The sequence below is a fragment of the Xyrauchen texanus genome, chromosome 36, assembly GCF_025860055.1.
Source record: "Xyrauchen texanus isolate HMW12.3.18 chromosome 36, RBS_HiC_50CHRs, whole genome shotgun sequence".
NCBI lineage: Eukaryota > Metazoa > Chordata > Actinopteri > Cypriniformes > Catostomidae > Xyrauchen > Xyrauchen texanus.
In genome coordinates this window covers 3,578,612-3,605,076 of record NC_068311.1, presented here as the reverse complement: position 1 = coordinate 3,605,076, position 26,465 = coordinate 3,578,612, and the positions used below count along the sequence as shown (strand labels likewise).

The 26,465-nt window shown below is 38.7% G+C and overlaps 3 protein-coding genes across 9 annotated transcripts in view; all 3 read right to left on the bottom strand.

The window, feature by feature from the left end:
- The window catches only part of LOC127629598 (gastrula zinc finger protein XlCGF7.1-like), a 34,090-nt gene that overhangs the window by 5,847 nt on the left and 1,778 nt on the right, over positions 1-26,465 (bottom strand). For 3 of the 7 annotated variants that reach the window (XM_052106710.1, XM_052106711.1, XM_052106709.1), the window contains exons 2-3: positions 23,864-24,085; positions 19,504-23,595 (exon numbers count right to left, since the gene is read on the bottom strand). The exons of 2 other annotated variants lie outside the window; for them this stretch is intronic. In XM_052106710.1, coding sequence (XP_051962670.1) covers positions 22,490-23,595; positions 23,864-23,957 — 1,200 coding nt within the window. In that variant the 5' untranslated portion in view covers positions 23,958-24,085 and the 3' untranslated portion in view covers positions 19,504-22,489. 2 more of the 7 variants (XM_052106717.1, XM_052106714.1) reach the window with 2 other exon arrangements.
- LOC127629602 (gastrula zinc finger protein XlCGF8.2DB-like) lies at positions 6,914-11,963 on the bottom strand. Its single transcript, XM_052106723.1, has 3 exons — positions 11,625-11,963; positions 8,296-8,506; positions 6,914-7,995 (listed from the first exon to the last, which is right to left on the bottom strand). Exons 2-3 carry the CDS (start codon positions 8,387-8,389, stop codon positions 6,914-6,916), a joined length of 1,176 nt encoding a protein of 391 aa, XP_051962683.1. The 5' UTR covers positions 8,390-8,506; positions 11,625-11,963.
- Positions 13,155-18,368, bottom strand: LOC127629604 (gastrula zinc finger protein XlCGF8.2DB-like). The gene is made up of 4 exons (XM_052106725.1): positions 18,314-18,368; positions 16,271-16,588; positions 14,943-15,185; positions 13,155-14,665 (listed from the first exon to the last, which is right to left on the bottom strand). The coding sequence occupies exons 3-4, from the start codon at positions 15,034-15,036 to the stop codon at positions 13,671-13,673; spliced, it is 1,089 nt and encodes a 362-aa protein (XP_051962685.1). The 5' UTR covers positions 15,037-15,185; positions 16,271-16,588; positions 18,314-18,368; the 3' UTR covers positions 13,155-13,670.

The following is a 26,465-nucleotide window of genomic DNA, read 5'->3' as shown; positions in this document are numbered from 1 at the left end:
CAGGCTGGTGGTGGTGGTGTAATGGTGTGGGGGATGTTTTCTTGGCACACTTTAGGCCCCTTAGTGCCAATTGGGCATCGTTTAAATGCCACGGCCTACCTGAGCATTGTTTCTGACCATGTCCATCCCTTTATGGCCACCATGTACCAATCCTCTGATGGCTACTTCCAGCAGGATAATGCACCATGTCACAAAGCTCGAATCATTTCAAATTGGTTTCTTGAACATGACAATGAGTTCACTGTACTAAAATGGCCCCCACAGTCACCAGATCTCAACCCAATAGAGCATCTTTGGGATGTGGTGGAACGGGAGCTTCGTGCCCTGGATGTGCATCCCACAAATCTCCATCAACTGCAAGATGCTATCCTATCAATATGGGCCAACATTTCTAAAGAATGCTTTCAGCACCTTGTTGAATCAATGCCACGTAGAATTAAGGCAGTTCTGAAGGCGAAAGGGGGTCAAACACAGTATTAGTATGGTGTTCCTAATAATCCTTTAGGTGAGTGTAGACTATTTAGCAGAGACGAGCCACAAAATGAACAGGAGAAATTGGAATGCCAAATGGTCAACAGATGTAGAAAGGAAGTCCCGCCTTAAAAGGTAAAACAGCCAATCAACATTTAAACACAGACATCGCCTGTCAATCAACACGAGAGCGCGCATGCGCATTAGCTATACTAGCCGGGTATTTTTATTTATTTTTTTTCCAGCGTAAGCGGAGGTAAAGAAGCACAATTTATTATAAAAGTGTTATCAGATTTGACTGCTTATTTGAAATATTTTTCAGTTACTGATACAATTCAGATTTCAGTCTTTCCCCATTCAAGTATTTTGGAGCTGCGCTTGTATGCCGCTTGTTTACATAGCTAAAAATAGCTGCCCGAGAGCGTTCCAAAGATGCCGCCGAGTGGACTGACTTGCTCAAAAGACTGTATCATATCTTAAGCAAAACACATAAAAGCGGTTTTATATGCGAGTAATATCACAGTCACACAAAGCAAGAGTGTTAGCAGTAGGTAACATTATGTCTCGAAAAAGTAAATAATATTAAATCACTCACGTTTCAGTCAGATTAGCTAAAGCATCAAACTCAACTCGATCTCTGCACAGCTCACATACTCCGATTTGAACTCGTCCTGTTTAGTTCGTAAAAGAATCAGTATAATTTTCATTCTCGTTCACTTCCATTGTTGCGGTGGTGAACGACTCCTTGTTTTTAAACGAATCATTTGAGTCTTGAGTGACTCACAGAAACAAAGAAACGGAGTGACACCAAAAAGGCGAATTCAATCGAAAGTGATGATTCCTATACCCTACTCACTATGAAGGGCAGAGCTCTTGATGTGGGCACTCTGAAGGGAGCATGGCATTGCTGTATGAATGTACCCTATGCTAACAGTCGTGTGGAAGCTTCTTCGTTAAATAATAACAATTTCTTACTTTCATTTGAAAGACACTTCGAGTGGCGCCACCTTTCTACAGTTACATCAAGGGCGCAAACACCCAAAGAAAAAATATATAATAAAAGTATTTTGAGTCTGCATATTAATATTAACTATAAAATGTGGTAAACGTTTTGCAAGCTGCTTTGCTTATAAAACAGATATACATTATGTTAATGTAACTTATTCAAACAATTAGTTCTGATGGAAAAACATTTAATAAGAAATATCTTGAATTAAAATTCTCACTAGTGAATATTTCTATAGAGATATAAAAAAAATGTGTATGCAAATTGCCTCTTGCTATGCCTCACCTTAAAAACCCATCTAACCACAGAAATGTTGCAGTCTGTCATTTTGTCTGATAAATATTTTTTATTTTAATGTTAGTCTTGCATGTTTGGGTTATTTTAAACAGTGTTACACTTCGTTTGCTAACTTAGTTTGTTGCGCTGAAGCACTGGTTAGAAACCAAATATTCAGAAATGCTTCAATGTTGTTTAAACGTGTCATGCATTGGATTTTTATTTTATAATGTTCACTAAGGTCCACTTATAATGATAGTACGATTTTTTTTTTAAGCAAAAATAGTCATAATTTAGAAAATAAATGACCATTTTCTATCCTGTTTTTGGCCCTCTGATTAAAAAGCTAAAGTTTCGGGTCGTGTCCCCTTTAAAACTTAAATGCAACCCCCACACACTGCTATGATTGGGTAACATATTTGCATATGAAATAAGTGTCAACGACCCTCCTCCCCCCCTTACCTGTATGGACTTGTTTTGAAAATCTTCTGCAGTATAGCTGCTAAAGAAAATGTACCTTGTTTTAAAGGAGTTTTAGATATTTATATCGGGAAAACAAGCCAAAACTAAAACATACAACATACTTTGTTGCAGTGTATAATGAGGCGAAGACTACCTCCCTCACCTTTCTGTTCACTTAAAAATAAAAATAAAAACTCTCTTATTAATAAAGCTGCGTATTGCCAATTTTCTTCACGATAAGAAATGCAGCGACATATATTATGATTCAATAAGTCACGAGTCATCACGTTATAATCTAGCTGCAGCAAGCATGCTCGAGGGACGGGTGTCCCCGCAACTGAGTGTGCATCAGCCGGATGCAGTTTCAACCTCTCCCCCTTAGATCGGGACATTCGCGCAACTCATAGAAGAGGCACTGACCGCACAGAGAAATGCCAGTTTCGGAGTTTGTAGTTATTTACATGATCTGCTTCCTTATTATTTGACCTTTAATAAAGCTATAGCGCATTAAATAGGACTGCATTTAAAATGTAATGCCGGGATGTTTCCTTTAAAGAGCTCCAGCCCTTATACTTTGTGACATCACCTGAAGCTGTGAAAGTTTAGTGCATCTGGACCGTGAGCTGTGTAATTCTTCCTCTCCTCAGTCAGGTGCGAGCTGCAGTGCAGATTGCAGATACAGTCATCATTAGTGTTTCATCTGATTTCATGTTGCATTAAATGACATCAAACAACTATTCGGCAATGAACATTTTTGTAGATAATTTTTTTCCTCCACAATTTGGCATGCCCAATTCCCAATGCACTCGAAGTCGTCGTGGTGGCATAGTGACTCGCCTCAATCTGGCTGGTGGAGGACGAATCTCAGTTGCCTCCGTGTCAGAGACGTCAATCCACTTATCTTATCACGTGGCTTGAGCGTGTTACCGCGGAGACATAGCGCGTGTGGAGAGCTTCACACTATTCTCCGCAGCATCAACACACAACTCGCCACGCACCCCACTGAGAATGAGAACCACATTATAGCGACCACGAGGAGGTTACCCCATGTGACTCTACCCTCCCTAGCAACATGGAAAATTTGGTTGCTTAGGAGATCTGGTTGGAGTCACTCGGCACACCCTGGATTCAAACTCGCGACTCCCAGGGGTGGTTGTCAGCGTCAATACTCGCTGAGGTACCCAGAGTTCTGAAACATACAGTATGTTTTTATAATACTATGACCTCTTATATGTCAAAATATCATATGACACATTTAAGGTATATTTCACCCAAAAATGAAAATTCTCTCATCATTTACTCTCATACAATCAGGGGTATTACTTCCTATTTTTCTGACGATTTTTAGAAGAATATTTCTGCTCTGTAGTCCTCACAATCCAAGTGAATGGGTGCTAACATTTTGAAGCTCCAAAAAGCACAAAGTAATCCATAAGTAATATCTCTGCTCTGTAGATCCATCCAATGCACGTGAATGGTGACCAGAACTTTTAAACTCCAAAAATCATGTATAATAAATATGTAACTAAATCTCAACATGTACAGTGGCCATAGAAAACCTTCATACCCCTTTGGAATAGTAAAGTTTTTATTTATTTTTGTATAAAACTTTTTTTTCCTGATTTATTTACAAATACAATATTCAAGTAACAATTAAAAAAAAAAAATGCAACAGTTCCAAAAATGTATAAAAGCAAAACTAGAAGCACATGGTTTGAAATGTGATCATATCTCTGGATTGAATACTTAGTAGAACTACCTTTTGATTTAAATGACCGCCATCAGTCTGTTTGAAAATGTCTCTACTAACTTCGTGCAACTAGATTGGCCCAAAAAATTTGCCCATTCTTCCTTGCAGAATTGTTTGAGTTCAGTCAAATTGCGGAGTGAGCGACAGACCAGATCAGGACTCTAGAGGACTTTGACCTTCCTATCCTTAAGCCACACATTGTTTTTTTGTAGAGTGTTTAGGGTTATTGTCGTAATGAAAGGTGAACCACCTGCCCATCTTCAATTGTCAAACAGAAGGCCACAGATTTTCCTCAAGGATTTACATGGCAGCATCCATTTTCCCTTCAATCCTGTTGACCAATTGGCCTGTCCTAGCTGAAGAGAAACCCTCCCACAACATGGACTTAGTGTGAAACTTTTTCAGAACAGGTTTCTTTCTTGCCGCTCTGCCATTTAGGCCAGCTTTGTGTAATGCTTGGGAGATTGTTGTCACATGCACAGAACGATCAATGTCAGCCATAATGGCTTATAAATCCTTAAAAGTTGCCTTTGGCCTCTTACTAGCTTCCCTGATCAATATCCTCATGGCACAGACATCCAGTTTGTAGGGACGGCCCGATCTAGGCAAGGTTTTGTTGGCGCCATGTGCTTTCCACTTCTTAATTCTCTGAACGGTTTTTGAAGGGATAGTTAGCCTTTGAAATATTTTTGTACTCCACTCCCAACAAGTTCCTTTCCACAATTTTATCCCAGAGCACTTTTGAAAACATCTTTCCAACCATGGTGAATACTTGAATTTTTTACCATGCACTGCTATTAACGTAATCCTCATGGAACAACTGATTTTATTCTGAATCAAAACCACTACAATTAATGTCAGGTGGGAGGTATGTGATCTGAAAGGTGACTGGTTGAAACCTAAGCAAGTTTGTGATGGTTACTTTTAGGGGGCTGATTGGAGTCAGATGTTCCTGAGTCTTTCATCTGAAGTCCAAGTCAAGTCCGAGTCTTTTATAGGATACACACACATTGGTTCAGCTATCCTTATGAAGACTCTCCATAGACAATGATTTTTATACTGTATGAACTATAGATTCTATCCCCTAACAAAAATGTTATGCATTTTTACATTTTACAAAAAACTATTTAGTATGCAAATTTATATATATATAAAAAAAAAATAATAATTCACATGTACATAAGTATTCGCAGCCTTTGCTCAATACTTTGTTGAGGCTGTAATTGGTGCCAAAAGGAAGCACCTTTGGTACCAATTACAGCCTCAAGTCTTTGTGTATGATGCTACAAGCTTCGCACACCTATTTTTGGGCAGTTTCTCCCATTCTTCTTTGCAGGACCTCTCAAGCTCCATCAGGTTGGATGGGTAGCGTCGGTGCACAGCCATTTTCAGATCTCTCCAGAGATGTTCAATCGGGTTCAAGTCTGGGCTCTGGCTGGGCCACTCAAGGACATTCACAGAGTTGTCCCGTAGCCACTCCTTTGTTGTCTTGGCTGTGTACTTAGGGTCATTGTCCTGTTGGAAGATGAACCTTCGCCCCAGTCTGTGGTCCAGAGCGCTCTGGAGCAGGTTTTCATCAAGGATGTCTCTGTACATTGCTGCATTCATCTTTCTCTCGATCCTGACTTCTCTCCCAGTTCCTGCCGCTGAAAAACATCCCCACAGCATGATGCTGCCACCACCATGCTTCACTGTAGGGATGGTATTGTCCAGGTGATGAGCGGTGCCTGGTTTCCCCCAGACATGACGCTTTCCATTCAGGCCAAAGAGTTCAATCTTTGTTTCATCAGAACAGAGAATTTTGCTTCTCATGGTCTGACAGTCCTTCAGGTGCCTTTTGGCAAACAACCAGGCGGGCTGTCATGTGCCTTTTACTGAGGAGTGTCTTTCATCTGGCCACTCTACCATACAGGCCTGATTGGTGGAGTGCTGCAGAGATGTTTGTTCTTCTGGAAGGTTTTCCTCCCTCCACAGAGAAATGCTGGAGCTCTGTCAGAGTGACCATTGGGTTCTTGGTCACCTCCCTGACTAAGGCTCCTCCCCCTACTGCTCAATTTGGCCGGGCGGCCAGCTCTAGGAAGAGTCCTGGTGCTCCAAACTTCTTCCATTTACGGATGATGGAGTCCACTGTGCTCATTGGGACCTTCAATGCTGCAGAAATTGTTCTGTGCCAGATCTGTGCTTTGATACAATCCGGTCTCAGGAGGTCCACAGACAATTCCTTGGACTTCATGGCTTGGTTTGTGCTCTGACATGCACTATTAACTGTGGGACCTTATATAGACAGGTGTGTGCCTTTCCAAATCATGTCCAATCAACTGAAATTACCACAGGTGGACTCCAATCAAGTTGTAGAAACATTTCAAGGATGATCAGTGGAAACAGGATGCACCTGAGCTCAATTTTGAGTGTCATGGCAAATGCTGTGAAAACTTATGTACATGTGATTTTTTTTTTTTCTTTTTAGTAAATTTGCAAAGATTTCAAACAAACTTCTTTCACGTTGTCATTATGGGGAATTGTTTGTAGAATTGAGGAAAATTATGACTTTAATAAATTTTGGAATAAGGCTGTAACATAACAAAATGTGGAAAAAGTGAAGCACTGTGAATACTTTCCGGATGCACTGTACATACAATTCTATAATAAGGGTCCGATCGATCATGACACATGGGTAAATGTGAAGCGGATGTAATAAAACCATACAAATAAAACACAAATTCTTCTTTAAAGATATTAATTAGTTAAGGTTAAAAGACCAATTTTTAAGATATTAAAGAGTCCTTGTGTTAATTTGAGTCAAGTCTGAAATAGAGTCTGAAGTCTATTAAAATGAGTGCCCATTTCTGGTTGGAGTTATGCATACTAACGGACAATAATTTTTATTGTGGAAAGGAAATTTGAAGCGGTACGAGAAACTCTGAAGCTTATCAGCTTCCATATAAAATCTATGAGGGCTTCACTCCACTGTGAATTCTCATGTGTCTTTTAAGATTTGATTTATATCTGTAACTTATTCCACACTGAGGGCACGTGCAAGGCTTCTCTTCACTGTGAGATCCCATGTGTCTATTAAGACCTGATTTACATCTGTAACTCCTTCCACATTGAAGGCACGTATAAGGCCTCTCTCCAGTGTGAATTCTCATGTGTCTATTAAGATTCGATTTATATCTGAAACTGGTTCCACATTGAGGACACGTGCAAGGCTTCTCTCCACTGTGAATTCTCATGTGCGTCTTCAGATTACTTATACATGCAAACAGCTTTTCACACTCATGGCACTTGTAAGGTTTCTCTCCAGTGTGAATTCTGAGGTGAATTTTCAATTGGTTGGCTGTAGTGAAGCTCTTCTCACACTCGGAGCATATATGATCTCTGACACCAGCGTGTCTTTTCTGATGATTTTTCAAATTTTGGAGTTGTACAAAACTATTTCCACAAGAAGAACACACATAAGGCTTCTGGTTTGTATGAATCTTCAAATGTGTTTTTAGATATGAGATCGTCGCAAAATGTTTACCGCACTGATCGCAGTTAAACGGCTTTTCACCGGAGTGACAGCCAATATGATATTTGAGATACCGTTTTTCAATGAAACTCTTTCCACACTGAGGGCAGGTATGAGGCTTCTCTCCAGTGTGAATTATCATGTGCGTCTTAAGATGTGATTTCATTTTGAAACTCTTTTCACATTGAGGGCAGGTATGAGGCTTCTCTTCAGTGTGAATCATCATGTGCTTCTTAACATCTGATTTAGATTTGAATCCCTTTCCACACTGCTGGCATGTGAAGGGTTTCTCTCCAGTGTGAATTCTTAAATGCATCTTAAGGGCATCTTTACGTGTGAACGTTTTTCCACACTGAGGGCAGGTGAAAGATATTTCAGCTTCTGTTTTTTGAGTTCTCTCTTGTGAGAAATTAATTTCAGTCTGTGAGCAGCTAAAATCGTTTTCTTCTGTTTTGAAGTCATGACGTTTATCCTCCACTTCATTCAGCTCTTGACTCTCCTCTTTCACTTCAATCAGATCTAAAATAAACACATTAAATTAAAAAAAATCAATATTATTGATTAAAATGATTATTATTGATATAACATGAGGGTCAAATGTGAAAATAAAAGTGAATCCAAATTTAATAGCAGTAGGTGAAGTATCTGATGATCTTAGCAGGTTAATTCAGTCATTCTCAATCATGAAGACAACTGCACTAAATCTTATAATCTGTTGCTCTATTGTCTGTTATAACTACAGACACTAAATCTGGTGAAGTTTTGTTACATTAATGTTCCTCAGCAGTCAATAATGAAGGATCAAGAATGGACACCAACCTATTTGTTCCTCAGTATCTTCATGTTTTATTCGGGATGATTCTGGATAACTCATGTCTTCTCTCTCTTCTTTAACAAACTCCATCTTCAACATATTATATTATATTCTCTTGTAGGATGATGGGAATACTCACAGAACTTACTGGTAAAATGTCATGGGAGTGGCTTCAATAAAAGGTGTGAACTGTGACAGAGCACCAAAGGACCAGATCTGCCAAAACACAAAATTCAACATTAAAGGAGACCTATTATGCCCCTTTTTACAAGATGTAATACAAGTCTCAGGTTTCCCCAGAATGCATCTGTGAAGTTTCAGCTCAAAATACCCCACGGATCACTTATTATACCATGTTGCAAATGCCTCTTTTTGGGCGGAATCAAAAACACGCTGTTTTCGTGTGTGTGTCTTTAAATGCAAATGAGCTGCTGCTACCCACCCCCCGACAAAGCTCTGGTCTCTGTGAATACAATCAGAGACAATGCTAACTTTAGCTGCATTAGCCGTGGAATCAGCTAACAAGCACATTCGGAAAGGTGATTTGCAAACATCCTGTTTTATATTGCACTCATTCACAAAGCAGTCCGTTGTAAAATGATTTGCACAATCATACACACATCCTTCAAAAACAAAACTTGTCCACTGCTGCTTAGGTGGCTCTGATGTCGGGAGTACACGAAGACTCTTATGTTCACTTTTACAGCCAACAACAGAACACTTATGACGCTTACAAAGCCGAGACATTATTCTTCTCACTGTATCTGCTGTAAACAATGGTGGACTGTGTGTCGATCACTCAAGGGAGGATCTATGATAATAGGGTGGAGTCTGTCACCAGTCGTGGGCATGGCCTGCTCTAACGTGACGTCACTTTAGAGCAGAAATGAAAACGGTTCATTTTGACACACTGTTTTTGATTAATAGAAATATAAGTAAGAGGAGTGGGTGGATTTTTAACATTGTAGGGTGGGTGTGTAAACACACTGCCGACTCACATTTATGTACAAACACCATGTAAAAGTGAATTTTGCATAATAGGTCTCCTTTAAGTATTTTGTTAATTTTCTACATTTTATTCCCCCAGTTATATTTTGTTTTACATTTATTTCTCAGGGTTCCCAGAGCACTTCGCTGACAGCACCTTTAAATATTGATCCGTTTCTCACCCACACCTATTATATCGCTTCAGAAGATATTGATTAAACCATTGGAGTTGTATGAATTACTTTAATGCTGCCTTTGTGCATTCTGGACCTTCAAAGTTCTGGTCACTGTTCACTTGCATTATATGGACCTACAGAGCAAAGATATCCTTATAAAAATCTTTCTTTGCAAGTTTGCAGCTGGTTTGCCAGAACTCTAGATTTTTTGTAAGGGAGGCTAATTTTCATTATACGAATTAAAATACGTCTAAAATACGAATTATTTTAAATTACCCTTCTTATTTACTGTGAATGGCATCAGAAATATAAAAATCCAACTAGTAAATGCATACGTTACCTAATTGTGCAGTCTAATAATATGAATGATCATTTGACTTTGTAGATTTTAGAAGGCATATTTTTCATTAAGTGGTGTTTACCCTGACTGAGATATTCAGTGAAGGAAAATAACCTTAATCATTATAACAGCAAACAGTTGACAAAATAAAGTTAATCAATAAAGCTTGTCATAACGATCTGATCTCTACACTGGTTGAATCTTTGCTTATTCAAAACTAAAATCAGCCCTAAAGGATGCAAAAATCTCTCAACACAAATAGACCTTATTCACAGGAGTGCAATCTTAGGCTTTGAGGGATAGACGTAATCCCTTCAATGGGTACAATTGTTTTAACGCTCCCATGGTATTCCGTCATTTAAAAAAACAGAGAGTGTAAATTGTTAAGGACATTAATATACTCGGTGATCTATACGAGAGTGGAGTGTTGAGATCCTTTGAAAATATGGTTTAACATTTTGGGATTCCGAGGTCTCAGTTCTTTAGGCATTTACAGCTGCACCACCTGCTCTGTACTATTTTTGGGAGTAGCATACAACCCCCTAAAGCGGCAGATACTCTAGGAGAGGTGATTACTGCTTTTGGAAAAGGTCGTGAGGCATCAGTGTATTAGTCTCTGCTAATTCAAAATCTGGGTGATGGAGCTTCGACTTCTCTCAAGAGATTATGGGAAAAAGATTTAATCTTTGTATTGGGAGTGTGGGCTAGGATTACAAAAAAGCCAAGTCTACATCCAGAGATGCAAGGGTGCACCTTACGCAATTTTAGATTTTGCATCGATTCTATTGGACCCCCACTAGATTGTGTAGGCTTGGTCTTAAGGACACAACCCACGGTTTTGTGGTGGCGTGTTAAGATCCAAGAATTTTGGTTGAGAGTTCAGAGTTTTATGTGTGATGTATTGGCCACTTAAATTTCGTTTTGCCCCGGACTCTGTATTTTAGGCGATTGGGTGGTCATTAATATGGGGGATAAATACATAAAGAATTGGGTAATGGCAGTTATGATCGGCAGATGGGTTATTCTTAAAAGGACAGAAGTCGGCTGGAGTGCCCTCATTTCAAGAGTGCTGCACGGAGATGGGCAGGTTAGCAGGTTTTGGGGGTGTGGGGGGTTCAGAGAGATGGGTTTAATTTAATAGAATTTGAATCCAAATGATCTGTTAGGTTTATTTAATTTGTGGAATGGAATCAATAAAATAATAATAAAACAATATGATGGGCACAAAAAGTAACCATTAAATTAAAAGTCATTTAGAAAAGTCACTTTCTATAAGTAAGCTGCATTTTAACCTCTTAACAACGGCCGTTTCAAATATGACACACTTGCATGTAATGCTTATGTAATGTTTACATTGATTGCTTAATGCATATTTAAACAGTGAAATTGAAAACTAATATTGGAATCCAGTATATCTCTTGAAAGATCTGGGTCTCAATATTTAATATTGTGAAGACGTTTTGACGATCGCAAAAATATTTTTTGTCAAGAGTGAAAATCAAAACACATGAAAATGAAACCGGAAGTTCTGACATTTGTTGTCTTCCAGCCAAACTTCGGAAAGCTTATCAATGCAAGAGTCTAATAAATACATCCATTAGAGATTTTAGTCCAAAAATGTACAAAAATAAAGCAATACTGATCAATCTGTCTTTGTTCAGGTTTTATTTATTCCACACAAGTTATCGTTCATGTCCGTTGTTTGCTAAATCTTGCAAAAAATTATATTTGGTTGGGTCTTACGAACAAATGACAGTCAACACAAGCTAGCGTGTTGTTTCGTATATCAGTCGTAGGTCTCGAAAAAAGTAAGTAATATAAAATCACTTACGTTTCAGTCCAAAATTGGTCGGATTAGCCAAAGCATCAAACGCAACTCGATCTCTGCACAACGCACATACTCAGATTTAAACTCGTGCTGTTTAGTTCGTAAAAGAATCAGTATAATTTAACGAATCTCGTTCATTTACATTGTTTCGGTGGTGAACGTCTCCTTGTCATTTGAGTCTTGAGTGACTCACAAAAACAAACAAACGGAGTGACACAAATAGCTATATTCCACTGTCTTGTTGAAGCACCTTCGTTAAATAAATAAAGAACATTTCTTTCTTTCGTTTAAAACGATAATTCGAGTCGAGTGGCCGCGTCTCCTTCCCGCATGCAGTCCTCTTCAAAGGCGCAAAAATGCCGTTTGGGAAACGCCCATAAGTGTCCTCTTGTCCAATCAGAATCGAGGACTGGAACTGACCGTTTTATGAAAATAATATATTAGTTTGCATCGGTACATCAAGATTAGTAGACAAATAAAGATTGTAGACAAACTTTGTGGTTGGCTTGAAAGAGCCTGTTCTGAAAGTTTAAAAAAGGTTAATTAACTTGCAAGTTACAGACAGATAGAAAAGAAAGACTGACAGACAGACAAACAAACAGACAGATATCATGTTTTAGTACTTAGCTAGGCATTGCTAACATTTTTAGCATGTTGCTTGCATGTTTTAGCACTTTGCTAGGTGTAGCATGCATGTATTTGCACTTAGCTGGTCATTGCTTGCATGTTTAATAATAACTAGACATTGCTAACATGTTTTAGCACTTAGCTAGGTTTTGCTAGCATGTTACTTGCATGTTTATCAGGGCAATACTCAAAAGGCTGCTTGCTGGCCTGAGTCAAATAATGAGCCAACAATGAAGTCTCTATGTTATATCTGATGCAGAGATATCATCTAAGATCATTTTAATGGAAGTCAATGTGTTTTGGTTGCTAGGGTGCACTAAATGGTTGCAGACAGACATAGATATGTTGAATTTATATGTTTATATGAATTATTGTATTAATATACTATCTTATTTAAGAATATCAAGTTTTATTATTATCTTGATTGCTCAAAGTAATGTACATGTAATATAAATGTACGTATATTATGAAGTTGTTTCTGTGACAGCTCCATCACTCTCTCCAACACTAGGTGATATGTCAGCATCCAAATTCACTCACTCATTTTCATTCACTCCTTGCTGTTATAGAGCACTGGCAGCCATTCACTTTATAGGAAACAGCGAATGATAAATAAATTAAATAATATAAAATCACTTATGTTCCATCCAAAACTGGCCAGAATAGTTAAAGCATCGATACTGCTCACATACTGTATCTGAACACCTTTTACATTATTTTTATTATTCTCAGGTTAGGTAAAGACAGTCAAATCTGGCCTAAATTATAAGCATTAAAAAAAATTAATACAACTGGGATGTTCTTGCTCACAATCTCAAAACATAAAAAAAAAAATCAAAGCCTCAGTAGGCAAATTTCTTGTAATCAGTAAAATTCTATTTATTAGTTACAATTTATTTTCTAGCAGTCAAAACATTCAAGGTAAATACAAAGTAAAAATTTAAAAAGTTTTTCAATAAAAAGGCATTATCATCAGCAAGACTTCAAGCATCAGAGATACTGTTCCAATGAACAGCATCTGACGTGATATTCATTGCATCGGTTTTTATAGACAACCTGTCTATAAACTATTATTACTCAGAATGGTGCCAAAAACAAAAATATCCAGTGAGGGGCAGTTCTGTGGACGGAAACACCTTGTTGATTAAAGAGGTCAACGGAGAATGGAGAGACTGGTTCGAGCTGACAGAAAGGCTACGGTAACTCAGATAACCGCTCTGTACAATTGTAGTGAGCAGAATAGCATCTCAGAATGCACAAATGTCGAACCTTGAGGCCAACGAGCTACAACAGCAGAAGACCATGTTGGGCAATTTATTAAGACCACAGTGGTCCTTATTAAGTGCTCAGTGAGTGTAATAGCACTTTGCTTTGTACTTGCAGGACGACGATAAATGTTTGACGCAGAACTATAAATCCTCCTTAAGTCTTCTCATTTGTATGAATTTTCAGGTGTCTTTTTAGAAGTGACATTGTTGTAAAATGTTTACCGCACTGATCGCAGTTAAATGGTCTTTCACCAGAGTGAAGGTGAATATGGGATTTGAGAGATGTTTTATCAGAGAAACTCTTTCCACACTGAGGGCACGTGTAAGGATTCTCTCCAGTGTGAATTATCATGTGTCCATTCATTTGCGATTGAAATCTAAATTTCTTTCCACACTGCTGACATGTGAAAGGTTTCTCTCCAGTGTGAATTCTCAAGTGATTGTTAATATTACTTATATATGCAAACTTCTTTCCACACTCGTGGCACTTGTAAGGTTTCTCTCCAGTGTGAATTCGGAGGTGCACTTTCAATTGGCTGGCTGTAGTGAAGCTCCTCTCACACTCAGAGCATATATGATCTCTAACACCAGCGTGAATTTTCTGATGATCTTTCAAATGTTCCAGTCGTAAAAAACTATTTCCACAAACAGAACACACATGAGGCCTCTCATTTGTATGAATTTTCAGGTGTGTTTTTAGAAGTGACATTGTCGTAAAATATTTACCGCACTGATCGCAGTTAAATGGCTTTTCACTTGAGTGAAGGCGAATATGATATTTGAGATACGTTTTATCAATGAAACTCTTTCCACACTGCTGACATGTGAAGGGTTTCTCTCCGGAGTGAATTCTTAAGTGCTTCTTTAGATTGTCTTTACGCGCAAAACTCTTTCCACACTGAGGGCAAGTGAAGGGTTTCTCTCCAGTGTGAATGCTTAAATGCTTCTTAAGGTTGTATTTTCGTTTGAAAGTCTTTCCACAACGAGGGCAGGTGAAAGAGTTTTCAGCTTCTGTATTTTGAGTTCTCTCTTGTGAGGAATTAATTTCCGTCTGTGAGCAGCTAAAATCGTTTTCTTCCGTATTGAAGTCATGATGTTTCTCCTCCAGTTCATTCAGTTCTTGACTCTCCTCTTTCACTTCAATCAGATCTAAAATAAACACATTAAATTATAAAAAATCAATTCATGAGGGTCAAATGTGAAAATAAAAGCGAATCCTGATTTATTAGCAGGTGGTGAAGTATCTGATGATCTTAGCAGGTTAATTCAGTCATTCTCAATCATGAAGACAACTGCAATAACATCTTATAATCTGTTATTTCACAGTTCCTCGGATTTTCTAACTACAGTCTATAATTCTGGTGAAGTTTTGTTACATTAATATTCCTCAGCAGTCAATAATGAAGGATCAAGAATGGACACCAACCTATTTGTTCCTCAGTATCTTCGTGTTTTATTCGGGATGATTCTGGATAACTCATGTCTTCTCTCTCTTCTTTAACAAACTCCATCTTTTCCATATTATATCACACAGATTTCAGTTCTTCCTGCTGGTCTGAAGAACTTCTCTTGTAGGATGATGGGAATATTCACAGTATTTATTGGTGAATTGTTGTGGGAGTGGCTTCAATGAAGGTGTGAACTGTGACAGAGCACCAAAGGACCAGATCTGCCAAAAACAAAATGTAAAGTATTTTTGTTAATTTTCTACATTTTATTTCAACGGTTTTAATAATATATTTTTTTAAATGTTCAGGGTCCCCTTAGCATTTTGCCATGGAGTTGTATGAATTACTTTAATGCTGCCTTTGTGCTTTCTGGACCTTCAAAGATCTGACCACCATTCACTTGCATTGTGTGGACCTACAGATGTCGGGTCGTTTGTACTTCACAAACAATATACCAACATAAAGCAAAAATATACAAATTGGTCTATACTTTACATTTCTAATCCTTTTAGGTCACACACTTGACCAGTATAACATTTCAACTTTAATTTTAAGATTTTGCTTTATAGATTGTACATTTGTTCATTTATAACAAACTAAACATCTTGGGAATCAATCAATACGGTCACTTTAGAGTCATTTTCAGTGTGCATCTTTGAAATGGTTTCTCTGTGACAAAGCAGTAGTGCACCTTACACTAATCACTTAAGATGTGTTTTTCCAGAACAACCTGGCAATTTGCATCTTGTTGCTTTTTTGCATCATAATTTGGCATGTGTTCCACCATATCAGTTCAGACTTCAAGAATTGGCCGGAGTTCCATTGCTCCTCTCTCTCATGGACTGGCTGTGTTGGAACTGCTTGGCCTCCCTCGTTTTAAGCATGTGGCTTCCCAAGACACACGAGCGCTTTGGACACATTCATTTTGAATTCAAGGAGATTCAGGAGTTCCTTGCTTTCATTGTCTCTGTGATACTCAAGCCAGCTGTTCACCCACCCAAAAACAAACAAACAGAAAAAAAAAGAGCCAACTGGATTGAGGAAGAAGAGAAATTAAGAGAAAAAAATATTTCAGTTTTGCAAATCAATAACTTGATCTACAAAAACCAAGTAAAAATAAAATAATATGTTACTAATTTCTATAAGAAATTATAGGGGACAAAGAGAGGGAAACCAAAAAAAAGGGTGGCACCTACACGCCATAATGGCGATCGTGCAAAATTAACAAAACGTTTTAAAAAGAGCGGGAAAGGCCAACACGGAGAGGCAGTGGAAGAGAGAGAGGAAAATAAAAATGAACGCTTACTCGTCGGTTCTCCGATACGCCGTAGCTTGGTCCTCGGCCACTCCTCCACCCTCTAATGGATGACAGCTACGCCTCCCCGGATGGATCGGAGGCAGACCTCCAGCCCCTGGCGGACGGAATGCCCTGCCACTTTTTGGTGGACAGTACGGGTCTCCCCCACCCCTGGCAGCGGTAACTGGGTGGCCGGGCTCCTCCGTCGGATGGCCACGACTGCTCAGTTGAGGTGGATGTAGTGGCGAGGACTCTACTATGGCGCATCCCTCCTCCTTCCCAGATTTTGGTACCAGTGAAAAGGGATTAATGGAAGGAGGCAAGAACCTGCTTGACAATTTAAATAATAGTTTAAATAAAACTGAAACAAAAAGACAAACACACAAAGGTGTCGGACAGCTGTCTGTAAATCTCGCTCTTTCTCGCACTGCAGCTTCCAGTCGGCCTTTATCCCTCTGTGAGGCTTGATTAGCCTGCCACATATATTTATTTGGCAATCATTAAATTCCTGAACTTCAATTTCCCCAAGAGGGAAATTCTTTTGACTTCTCTTATTAATAATATTCATTGGAGGTATTGTATATCTAATAAAATCAAAGCACTTTATTTGAAAAAAAAAAAAAAAAACTGCACAAAATCTACCCATGTAATGGACTTCTATCCAAGTCACTGTGATGTGAATGATAGATGCACTTTTTTGTAAAAGAGAGAGTGAAAGTCTCAGTCACCTGTTTTATCGGTGAAAGATTTAATAATTTTTTGGAGTGAATGGAGTAATTAATGTTTTTCTAAGTAAAATTAAGTTATAATTTTATCATTTGCTATTATGAAAACAAAAACAAGGAGTTGGAGTCTACTGCTAATATTACGTTCATAAACAAAAATATATATATTTTTTTAAACTAACTAGGATTGAAGAAATTTTTGCTGGAAACTGGAAGTCTTTGAGGGTAATTAATATTATAAAATGTATACATGTTTGTATATGCTATGGTAAGATCTTTCTTATCTCACGATTTATATTTCACTGTTTTTTGTCTTTGCATCTTATGTCTCAGTGAGTGTTTTTATGCCCATGTACAGAATGTTCAAACTGTACAACGTTTACATTGTGTATGTGTGCACTTTTATATACAATAATAAAAAAAGCAATAATTTTGTTTTGTTTTTTAAAAAGTTTAACTATTTAGCAGAGACGGGCCACTTAAATGATCAGGACAAAATGGAACGCCCAACGGTTAACAAATGTAGAAAGGAAGTCCCACCTTACAAGTAAAGCAGCCAATCAGCTATTAGCTACAGACATCGCCTGTCAATCAACTCAAGAACGCGCATGCGCTTTAGCTATACAAGCCGGGGAAATTGCGTTTTCTTTAAAGCGTAATCCGAGGTAAAGAAGCGCAATTCGTGACACCACTGTTGTCAGATTTTACTGCTTATTTGAAATAGGTTATATAATCGGGATCTTGACCAACCTTTTTGGATATTTCTGTCTTTCCCCATTCAAGTACATTGGAGCTGCAGTTGTATGCCGTTTGTTTACATAGAAAAATAGCTGCCCAAGGGCATTCCCAAAATGCCTCCGAGAGGACTGACTTGATCAAAAGACTGCATCATATCTTAAGCAAAAAACATACAAGCAGTTAACACAAGCAAGAGAGTTGTTTCGTATATCAGCCATATGTACCAGCAGGTCTCGAAAAAGTAAATACAAAATCACTCACGTTTCAGTCCATAACTCACATACTCTGATTTGAACTCGTGCTGTTTAGTTAGTAAACGAATCAGTAAAATTTAATTAATATTTTAATTCTCGTTCAATTCCATTTATCGATGGTGAACGATTCCTTGTTTTTAACTAATCATTTTGAGTCTTGGTGTCACAAAGGGCGAAAACCTAATCGAAAATGATCATCCCTATACCCTACTCACTATGAAGGACATAGCTTTTGATGTGGGCACTCTGAAGGGAGCATGGCATTGCTGTCAGAGTGTACCCTTTGTTAACTATCTTGTGGAAGCTCCTTCGTGAAATAAATAATATTTTCTTACTTCCGTTTGGAACGATACCTCGAGTCAAGTGGCGTCTCCATCCCGCATGCAGTCCTCTTCAAAGGCGCAAAAATGCGGTTTGGGAAAACGCCCATAAAATCGTCCTCTCGTCCAATCAGAATCAAGGACTGGACTCGGCTAGCTGTGTCTCGTTTCGAAGGCTGCGCGCTAGGTAGGACGCGTCCTTTCAAGGTTGCTGTATACCAAGCATCCTCCATTTAACAAGCCTCTTTTAAACGAGATGGTCTTCGTAGGACAAACGGAAACAGAACGTACCATGGTTGCTATGACAGCACGCTACTCTTTAACAAGCGCGAGTGCTTTAAGTGGCAAGGGAGCAAGTCCCATTGGAAGGGAATGTGTGAGGTACATTTTAGGAGAGTTATAATGATGTAGAGAAAAAATGTAGAGAGACTGATAGACAGACAGATAGCATGTTTTTCTCCCCAATTTGGAATGTCCAATTCCCAGTGTGCTCTAAGGCTTGGTTGTGACATAGTGACTCACCTCAATCCAGGTGGCGGAAGACAAATCGCAGTTGCCTCCGTGTCTGAGACTGTCAACCCGGATTATATTGTTGAGTGTATTACCATGGAGACATAGCTTGTGTGGAGGCTTAACGGCATCCACCGTGGCATTCATGCACAACACACCACGTGCCCCATCGAGAGCGAGAACCACATAGAGACCACAAGCCTTGTGATTGTACACTCCCTAGCAACTGGACCAATTTGTTTGCATAGGAGACCTGGCTGGAGTCACTCAGCACACCCTGGATTCAAACTTGCAAACTCCAGGGGTGGTAGTCAGCATATACCATAACATGTTTTAATACTTTGCTAGGCATTGCTAACACGTTTTAGCATGTTGCTAGTGTGTTTTAAAACTTTGTTAGGCGTTGCTAGCATGTTTTAGTATAAAGCTAGGTTTGCTAGCATATTTTAGCATGTTACTAGCATGTTTACCAGGGTGATACTCAAATAATTTTAATGAAGGTTCATGTGTTTTGGTTGCTAGTGTGCACTAATTGGTTGCAGATAGATAGATAGAAAAGAAAGACTGATAGATAGATTTGTTGAATTTATATAAGATAAATATAAGAATTTATAGAAGATTGATGGTATTAATATACTATCTTATTTAAGAATATCAAGTTTTATTATTATCTTGATTGCTCAAAGTAATGTACATGTAATATAAATGTACGTATATTATGAAGTTGTTCCTGTGACAGCTCCATCACTCTCTCCAACACTAGGTGATATGTCAGCATCCAAATTCACTCACTCATTTTCATTCACTCCTTGCTGTTATAGAGCACTGGCAGCCATTCACTTTATAGGAAACAGCAAATGATAAACAAATTAAATAATATAAAATCACTTATGTTCTGTCCAAAACTGGCCAGAATAGCTAAAGCATCGATACTGCTCACATACTGTATCTTAACACCTTTTACATTATTTTTTATTATTCTCAGGTTAGGTAAAGTCAGTCGAATCTGGCCTAAATTATAAGCATTTAAAAAAAAAAAAAAAACACAACTGGAAAAAAAACTGCTTTGTGGTATGTTCTTGCTCACAATCTCATAACATAAAAAAAATCAAAGCCTCGGTGGGCAAATTTCTTGTAATCAATAAAATTCAATTTAATAGTTGCAATTTATTTTCTAGCAGTCAAAAAGTTCAAGGTAAATACAAAATAAAAACATTGATTGAAAAACTTTTTAGATTTTTATACTTCTGCAAGTCTTCTAGCACCAGAGATACTGTTCGAACAGTATCTGATGTGAAAATCATAGCATCAGTCTTTTATAGACGACCCGTCTATCTGTAAAATGCCCAGTTGGTGATGTTATTTGTAACTTCAAGTCCGCCTCCAAAAGTCTCTTTAAATAGTCTTCGCTTTGCTTCTGTCGACGGCGATGAGTTTTCCTCCGCTTCTGTCCATGACACACCGCCTGCCCTCCATCCATGATAATATATCTCTTGTTTACTTCTATATATAATATATATTACATGTATATAAAGTTGGTCTAACTTAATCATGTTTTTCTTATATAATACTTGTACAGTCAAACAGTCTCATATTTATCTTCTTGACCTGCCATCTCCTGCAGCTGGGTTATAAATCCAACTCTGCCAACCATTTTCTCTCTCTGCTGTTACCGTGCGTTCAGACCAGAGGAGGCGAGAGCATACAAATTCGCTCTGGCTGCCCTGCCAACAACGCTATCGAAGATTCGTGGACGCTCTGACGTAGTTGAAATAGGCGGCAACGTTTGTTCGGATGCTTGGTTTTGTGAACTATATTTAAAGGGGCCGCAAAATACCCAAACCTGTCGTCCGGTATCTTTTTGCCGACCTATCACAAGTAGCGTATATCCTCATGAAATCGTTTAAATGTGAAAGTAAGAAATCGATCGATGGCATAAAGTAATTTAAATGATGGTTGTTTGTTACCAAAATAAACAAAATAAAATACATTTGTAATAATAACTGTGGTCCTGGTTGTTTAGTGCAATGGGCCAAATCAGCATTACTGCTTAAAAACAAGTGTTTTAGAGGGAAAATGTTTCCTATGAATAGTGTTGCACTTATTATCAAATTCACGTCTCTATGGATCATCGAGAGGTTGTTGCATTTGCTGTTGCTCTGTTTTAACCTGTGGAGAAGACATCAGAGAATGCTCTGAGTTCATGAGATTCTCCAAGGCCCTCCATTTTGTCTTTGGAACTATTGTTTGGTGGGAACAAAAATTTTCACTGTTGTATTCTCTAGACTTCGCTAGAGTGGAGCACTTCTATATTCCAATAGGTTCCTGCCGAACCGCGTCAAAGCTCATTATCATAATGTTGCCCATACTTGAACTTTCTTTTGATACCCACAATGCCCAAGACATGCTGGCCACGGACATGCCACTTCTCGCCCCAGAGAGATGCTGGCTGCCATAGAAAATGAATGACTTCTGGTCGATTTGACGCTCTCAACGCCTCTGGTCTGAACGCACCATTAGCCCTCCTCCTCTCCTCTGGCCGACATTTTGTCTGTACAACACGTTCATGCATGCCCTTTGTACAGAAACATGTTCATTCTGGTCTTAACTGTACAGTTGAAGTCAGTTGTTTACATACACTTCTCCACTTTGGAGAAATTTCCAAATGCCTGAAGGTACCATGTTCATCTGTACACACAATAGTATGCAAGTATAAACACCATGGGACCACACAGCCATCATACCGCTCAGGAAGGTGACACATTCTGTCTCCTAAAGATGAATGTAGTTTGTTGCAAAAAGTACAAATCAATCCCAGAACAACAGCAAAGGACCTTGTGAAGATGCTGGAGGAAACAGGTAGACAAGTATCTATATCGACATAACCTGAAAGTCTGCTCATCAAGGAAGATGCCACTGCTCTAAAACCACCATAAAAAAAATCCAGACTACAGTTTGCAAGTGCACATGGGTACAAAGATCTTACTTTTTGGAGAAATGTCATCTGGTCTAATGAAAGAAAAAATGTATCTGTTTGGCCATAATAACCATCGTGATGCTTGGAGGAATGAGGGTTAGGCTTGGTGGGCCTGGGTACCTCAGTGAGTATTGATGAAGACTTCCACCCCTGGAGCCGCGAGTTCGAATGCAGGGCGTGCTGAGTGACTCCAGCCAGGTCTCCCAAGCAACCAAAGTGGCCCGGTTGCTTGGGAGGGTAGAGTCACATGGGGTAATATCCTCGTGGTCGCTATAATGTGTGGTTCTTGCTCTAGGTGGGGCACGTGGTGAGTTGGCGTTGATGCCGCAGAGAATAGCATAAAGCCTCCACACATGCTACGTCTCCGTGGTAACGTGCTCAACAAGCCACGTGATAAGATGTGCGGATTGATGGTCTCAGACGCAACAGATTCATCCTCCGCAACCCAGATTGAGGCGAGTCACTACGCCACCACAAGAATTTAGAGTGCATTGGGAGTTGCCCCCCCCCCCAATGAGGGTGAGGCTTGCAAGTCGAAGAACACCATCCCAACCGTGAAGCATGGGGCAACAGCATTATGTTGTTGGGCTGCTTGGCTGCAGGAGGGACTGGTGCACTCCATAAAATAGATGTCATCATGAGGAAGGATTATGGGATTTGAGAGATGTTTCTGGCTTCTCTCCAGTGTGAATTCTCAGTGTCTATTAATTTATGATTGAAATCTGAAGATCTTTCCACACTGCTGACATGTGAATTCTCAAGTGCTTCTTAAGATTACTTGTAAATGCGAAACTCTTTCCACACTCATGGCACTTGTAAGGTTTCTCTCCAGTGTGAATTCTGATGTGCATTTTCAATTGGCTGGCTGTAGTGAACCTCTTCTCACAATGAGAGCATACATGATCTCTAACACCAGCGTGTATTTTCTGATGATCTTTCAAATGTTCCAGTCGTATAAAACTATTAGCACAAACAGAACACACATGAGGCCTCACATTTGTATGAATTTTCAGGTGTGTTTTTAGAAGAGACATTGTTGAAAAATGTTTACCGCACTGATCGCAGTTAAATGGCTTTTCACTTGAGTGAAGGCGAATATGATATTTGAGATACGTTTTATCAAAGAAACTCTTTCCACACTGAGGGCATGTGAAGGGTTTCTCTCCGGAGTGAATTCTTAAGTGCTTCTTAAGGGTGATTTTATTTTTGAAACTCTTTCCACACTGAGGGCAGATGTGAGGTTTCTCTCCCGTGTGAATTATCACATGTCTATTAAGATCTGATTTGGATTTGAAACTCTTTCCACACTGCTGACAGGTATGAGGTTTCTCTCCAGTGTGAATTCTTAAATGCTTCTTTAGATTGTCTTTACGTGTGAAATTCTTTCCACACTGATGGCATGTGAAGGGTTTCTCTCCGGTGTGAATTTTTACATGCTTCTGAAGGGTAATTTTACTTTTGAAACTCTTTTCACACTGAGGGCAGGTGTAAGGTTTTTCTCCAGTGTGAATTATCACGTGTCTGTTAAGATCAGATTTAGATTTGAAACACTTTCCACACTGTTGACATGTGAAAGGTTTCTCTCCAGTGTGAATCCTTAAATGCATCTTAAGGGTGTCTTTACGTTTGAAAGTCTTTCCACACTCAGAGCAGATGAAACAGGTTTCAGCTTCTGTATTTTGAGTTGTCTCTAGTGAGAAATGAATTTCCGTCTGTGAGCAGCTAAAATCGATTTCTTCTATTTTGAAGTCATGATGTTTCTCCTCCTCTTCATTCAGTTCTTGACTCTCCTCTTTCACTTCAATCAGATCTAAAATAAACACATTCATGTTTAATTAACAATTCATGAGGGTCAAATGTGAAAATAAAAGTGAATCCTGATTTATTAGCAGTAGGTGAAGTATCTGATGATCTTAGCAGGTTAATTCAGTCATTCTCAATCATGAAGACAACTGCACTAAATCTTATAATCTGTTGCTCTATTGTCTGTTATAACTACAGACACTAAATCTGGTGAAGTTTTGTTACATGAATGTTCCTCAGCAGTCAATAATGAAGAATCAAGAATGGACACCAACCTATTTGTTCCTCAGTATCTTCATGTTTTATGTCGTATGGCTCTAGATAACTCATGTCTTCTTTCTCTTCTTTAACAAACTCCATCTTCACCATATTATATCACACAGATTTCAGTTCTTCCTGCTGGTCTGACAGGAATATTCACAGTATTTATTGGTTAATTGTTGTGGGAGTGGCTTCAATGAAGGTGTGAAGTGTGACGGAGCACCAAAGGACCAGATCTGCCAAAATAAAAAAGTATTTTGTTAATTTTCTACATTTTATTCCAACAGTTTTAATATTTTTTTTTTTTAAATGTCAATGTTCCCTGAGAATTTCGCCATACAACCCGGAGCACTTCGCTGAAATGTTTTTCCGTTTCACACCCACACCTATTATATCGCTTCAGAAAACATGGATTCAACCACTGAAGTTGTATGAATTACTTTAATTCTGCCTTTATGTGCTCTCTGGACCTACAAAGATCCGACCACCATTCACTTGCATTGTGTGGACCTACAGAGCGGAGATATTCTTCTAAAAATCTTTCTCTGTGTGCAAGTCTGCAGCTGGTTTGCCAGAAATCTACATTTTATGTCATTACAGAGTCTAAAATATTAATAGTTTTAAATGACCCTTCTTGTTTACTGTGAATGGCATCAGAAATATAAAAATCCAACTAGTAAATGCATACATTATCTAATTGTGCAGCCTAATAATATGAATGATCATTTGACTTGATCTACATTTGACTGTAGATTTTAGCCCTTTCAAACCTTAATTATGTTCCAAGTTTAAAGAATGTTTATGTTCCAAGAAAAATATAGAAATCCATTTTCCCAATTCATCAGGCATCCATAAATGAGACCAAATAATAGTAATAAAAATGTCAACACTCATTAATTGTAATTTAATTTTTGTCCATTTCAATGGATGTCGGGTCTAAACAGTTGTACTTCACAAACAATATACCAACATCAAATAAAAGCAAAAATATACAAACTGTTGGTCTATACTTCAAGTTTCTTTTTAGGTCACAAACTTGACCAGTATAACATTTCAACTTTCATTTTTCTTTATAGATTGTGCATTTGTTTAATTATAACAAACAAAACATCTTGAGAATCAATCAATACGGTCACTTTAGAGTCATTTTCAGTGTGCATCTTTGAAATGGTTTCTCTGTAGCACAAAGCAATAGTGCACCTTACACTAATCACTTAAGACGTGTTTTTCCAGAACAACCTGGCAATTTGCATCTTGTTGTTTCTTTTTTTGCATCCTAATTTGGCATGTGTTCCACCATATCAGTTTGGACTTCTAGAATTGGCCGGCGTTCCATTGCTCCTCTCTTTTGTCCAACTACATCATGTGGAGTTGGACTGGGTGTGTTTGAACTGCTTGGCCTCCCTAATTTTTTTGAAGCATGTGGCTTCCCAACACACATGAGCGCTTTGGCCACATTCATTCTGAATTCAAGGAGGTCCATGATTTTCTGAGTTCCCTTGCTTTCAATGTCTCTGTGATACTCAAACCAGCTGTTCAATAACAACATCAAAAGGTATGAGTAATCATGCGCAGTGGCCATTTGCGGGACCTGATATAAATTCTTTAAAGGCGGATTAGTTGATCAAGCTCTCTTGTTGTATTTCTTCACAACCTCTGGATGCTTGACCTTCATAAACTGCCACTCTTTCTGCTCTCAACTTCATCTTCATCTCCAACACCAAACCACTTCACTAGAGCAACCTTTCCATTCCTTCTCCTAACTACATCATGGTTCCCCCGCCCTTTCTTTTTTTATGATTAAGATTTTTATTAAAACACAGAAAAACAAAACATAAATACACAAAATCAAATTTTAACACCCACTACCACCCCTCCTCCTCTTCCTCCCCATTCCCAACCAGAAACTCAACAAACACCCCTGTGGTCATACATGAACACATACAAAAGAAAACAAAAACCAAAAAACTAATAAAGAAAATAAATAAATAAATACATATATACATATAAAAAAAAATAATCACACAGATTGAGAATTACTCTCCACTATTCCACCCAAGAACCCTAAGTATCCACCCCATTTCCCAACAAACATATCCAAATTCCCTAATCTTCTATAAAGCCTTCTTTTAAGGCCACCACTCTCCCCATCTCAGAGCACCACTCCTGAAATGGGGGTGCTCTAACCAACATCCAACCCCTCAAAATCACCTGCCTGGTGACAATTATTCCCCACATTGATGACCGCCCATCTCCCAGAATAGAGTCTGGGGCAAAAGGAAACCCTTGGATCTTAACGCACCCCCAAATAATATGGGTTGTGTCTCCATTCTCCGATCGGCATCGCCAGCAGGTGGGTGTGACTTTAAGACCAAGCCTATACAATCTAGAGGGGGTCCAATAGAATCGCTGTAAACTCTTGAATTGCATAAGGCGAACCCTTGCATCTCTAGATGCAGGCTTGACGTTTTTTAGAATGTTAGCCCACACTCCTTCCTCCAATACCAAGTTTAAATCTTTGTCCCATAATGTCTTGATAGAAGTTATAGCTCCGTCCCCCAGACTCTGAATTAACGGGAAGTAATACACTGATGCCTCATGACCTCCAATAGCAGT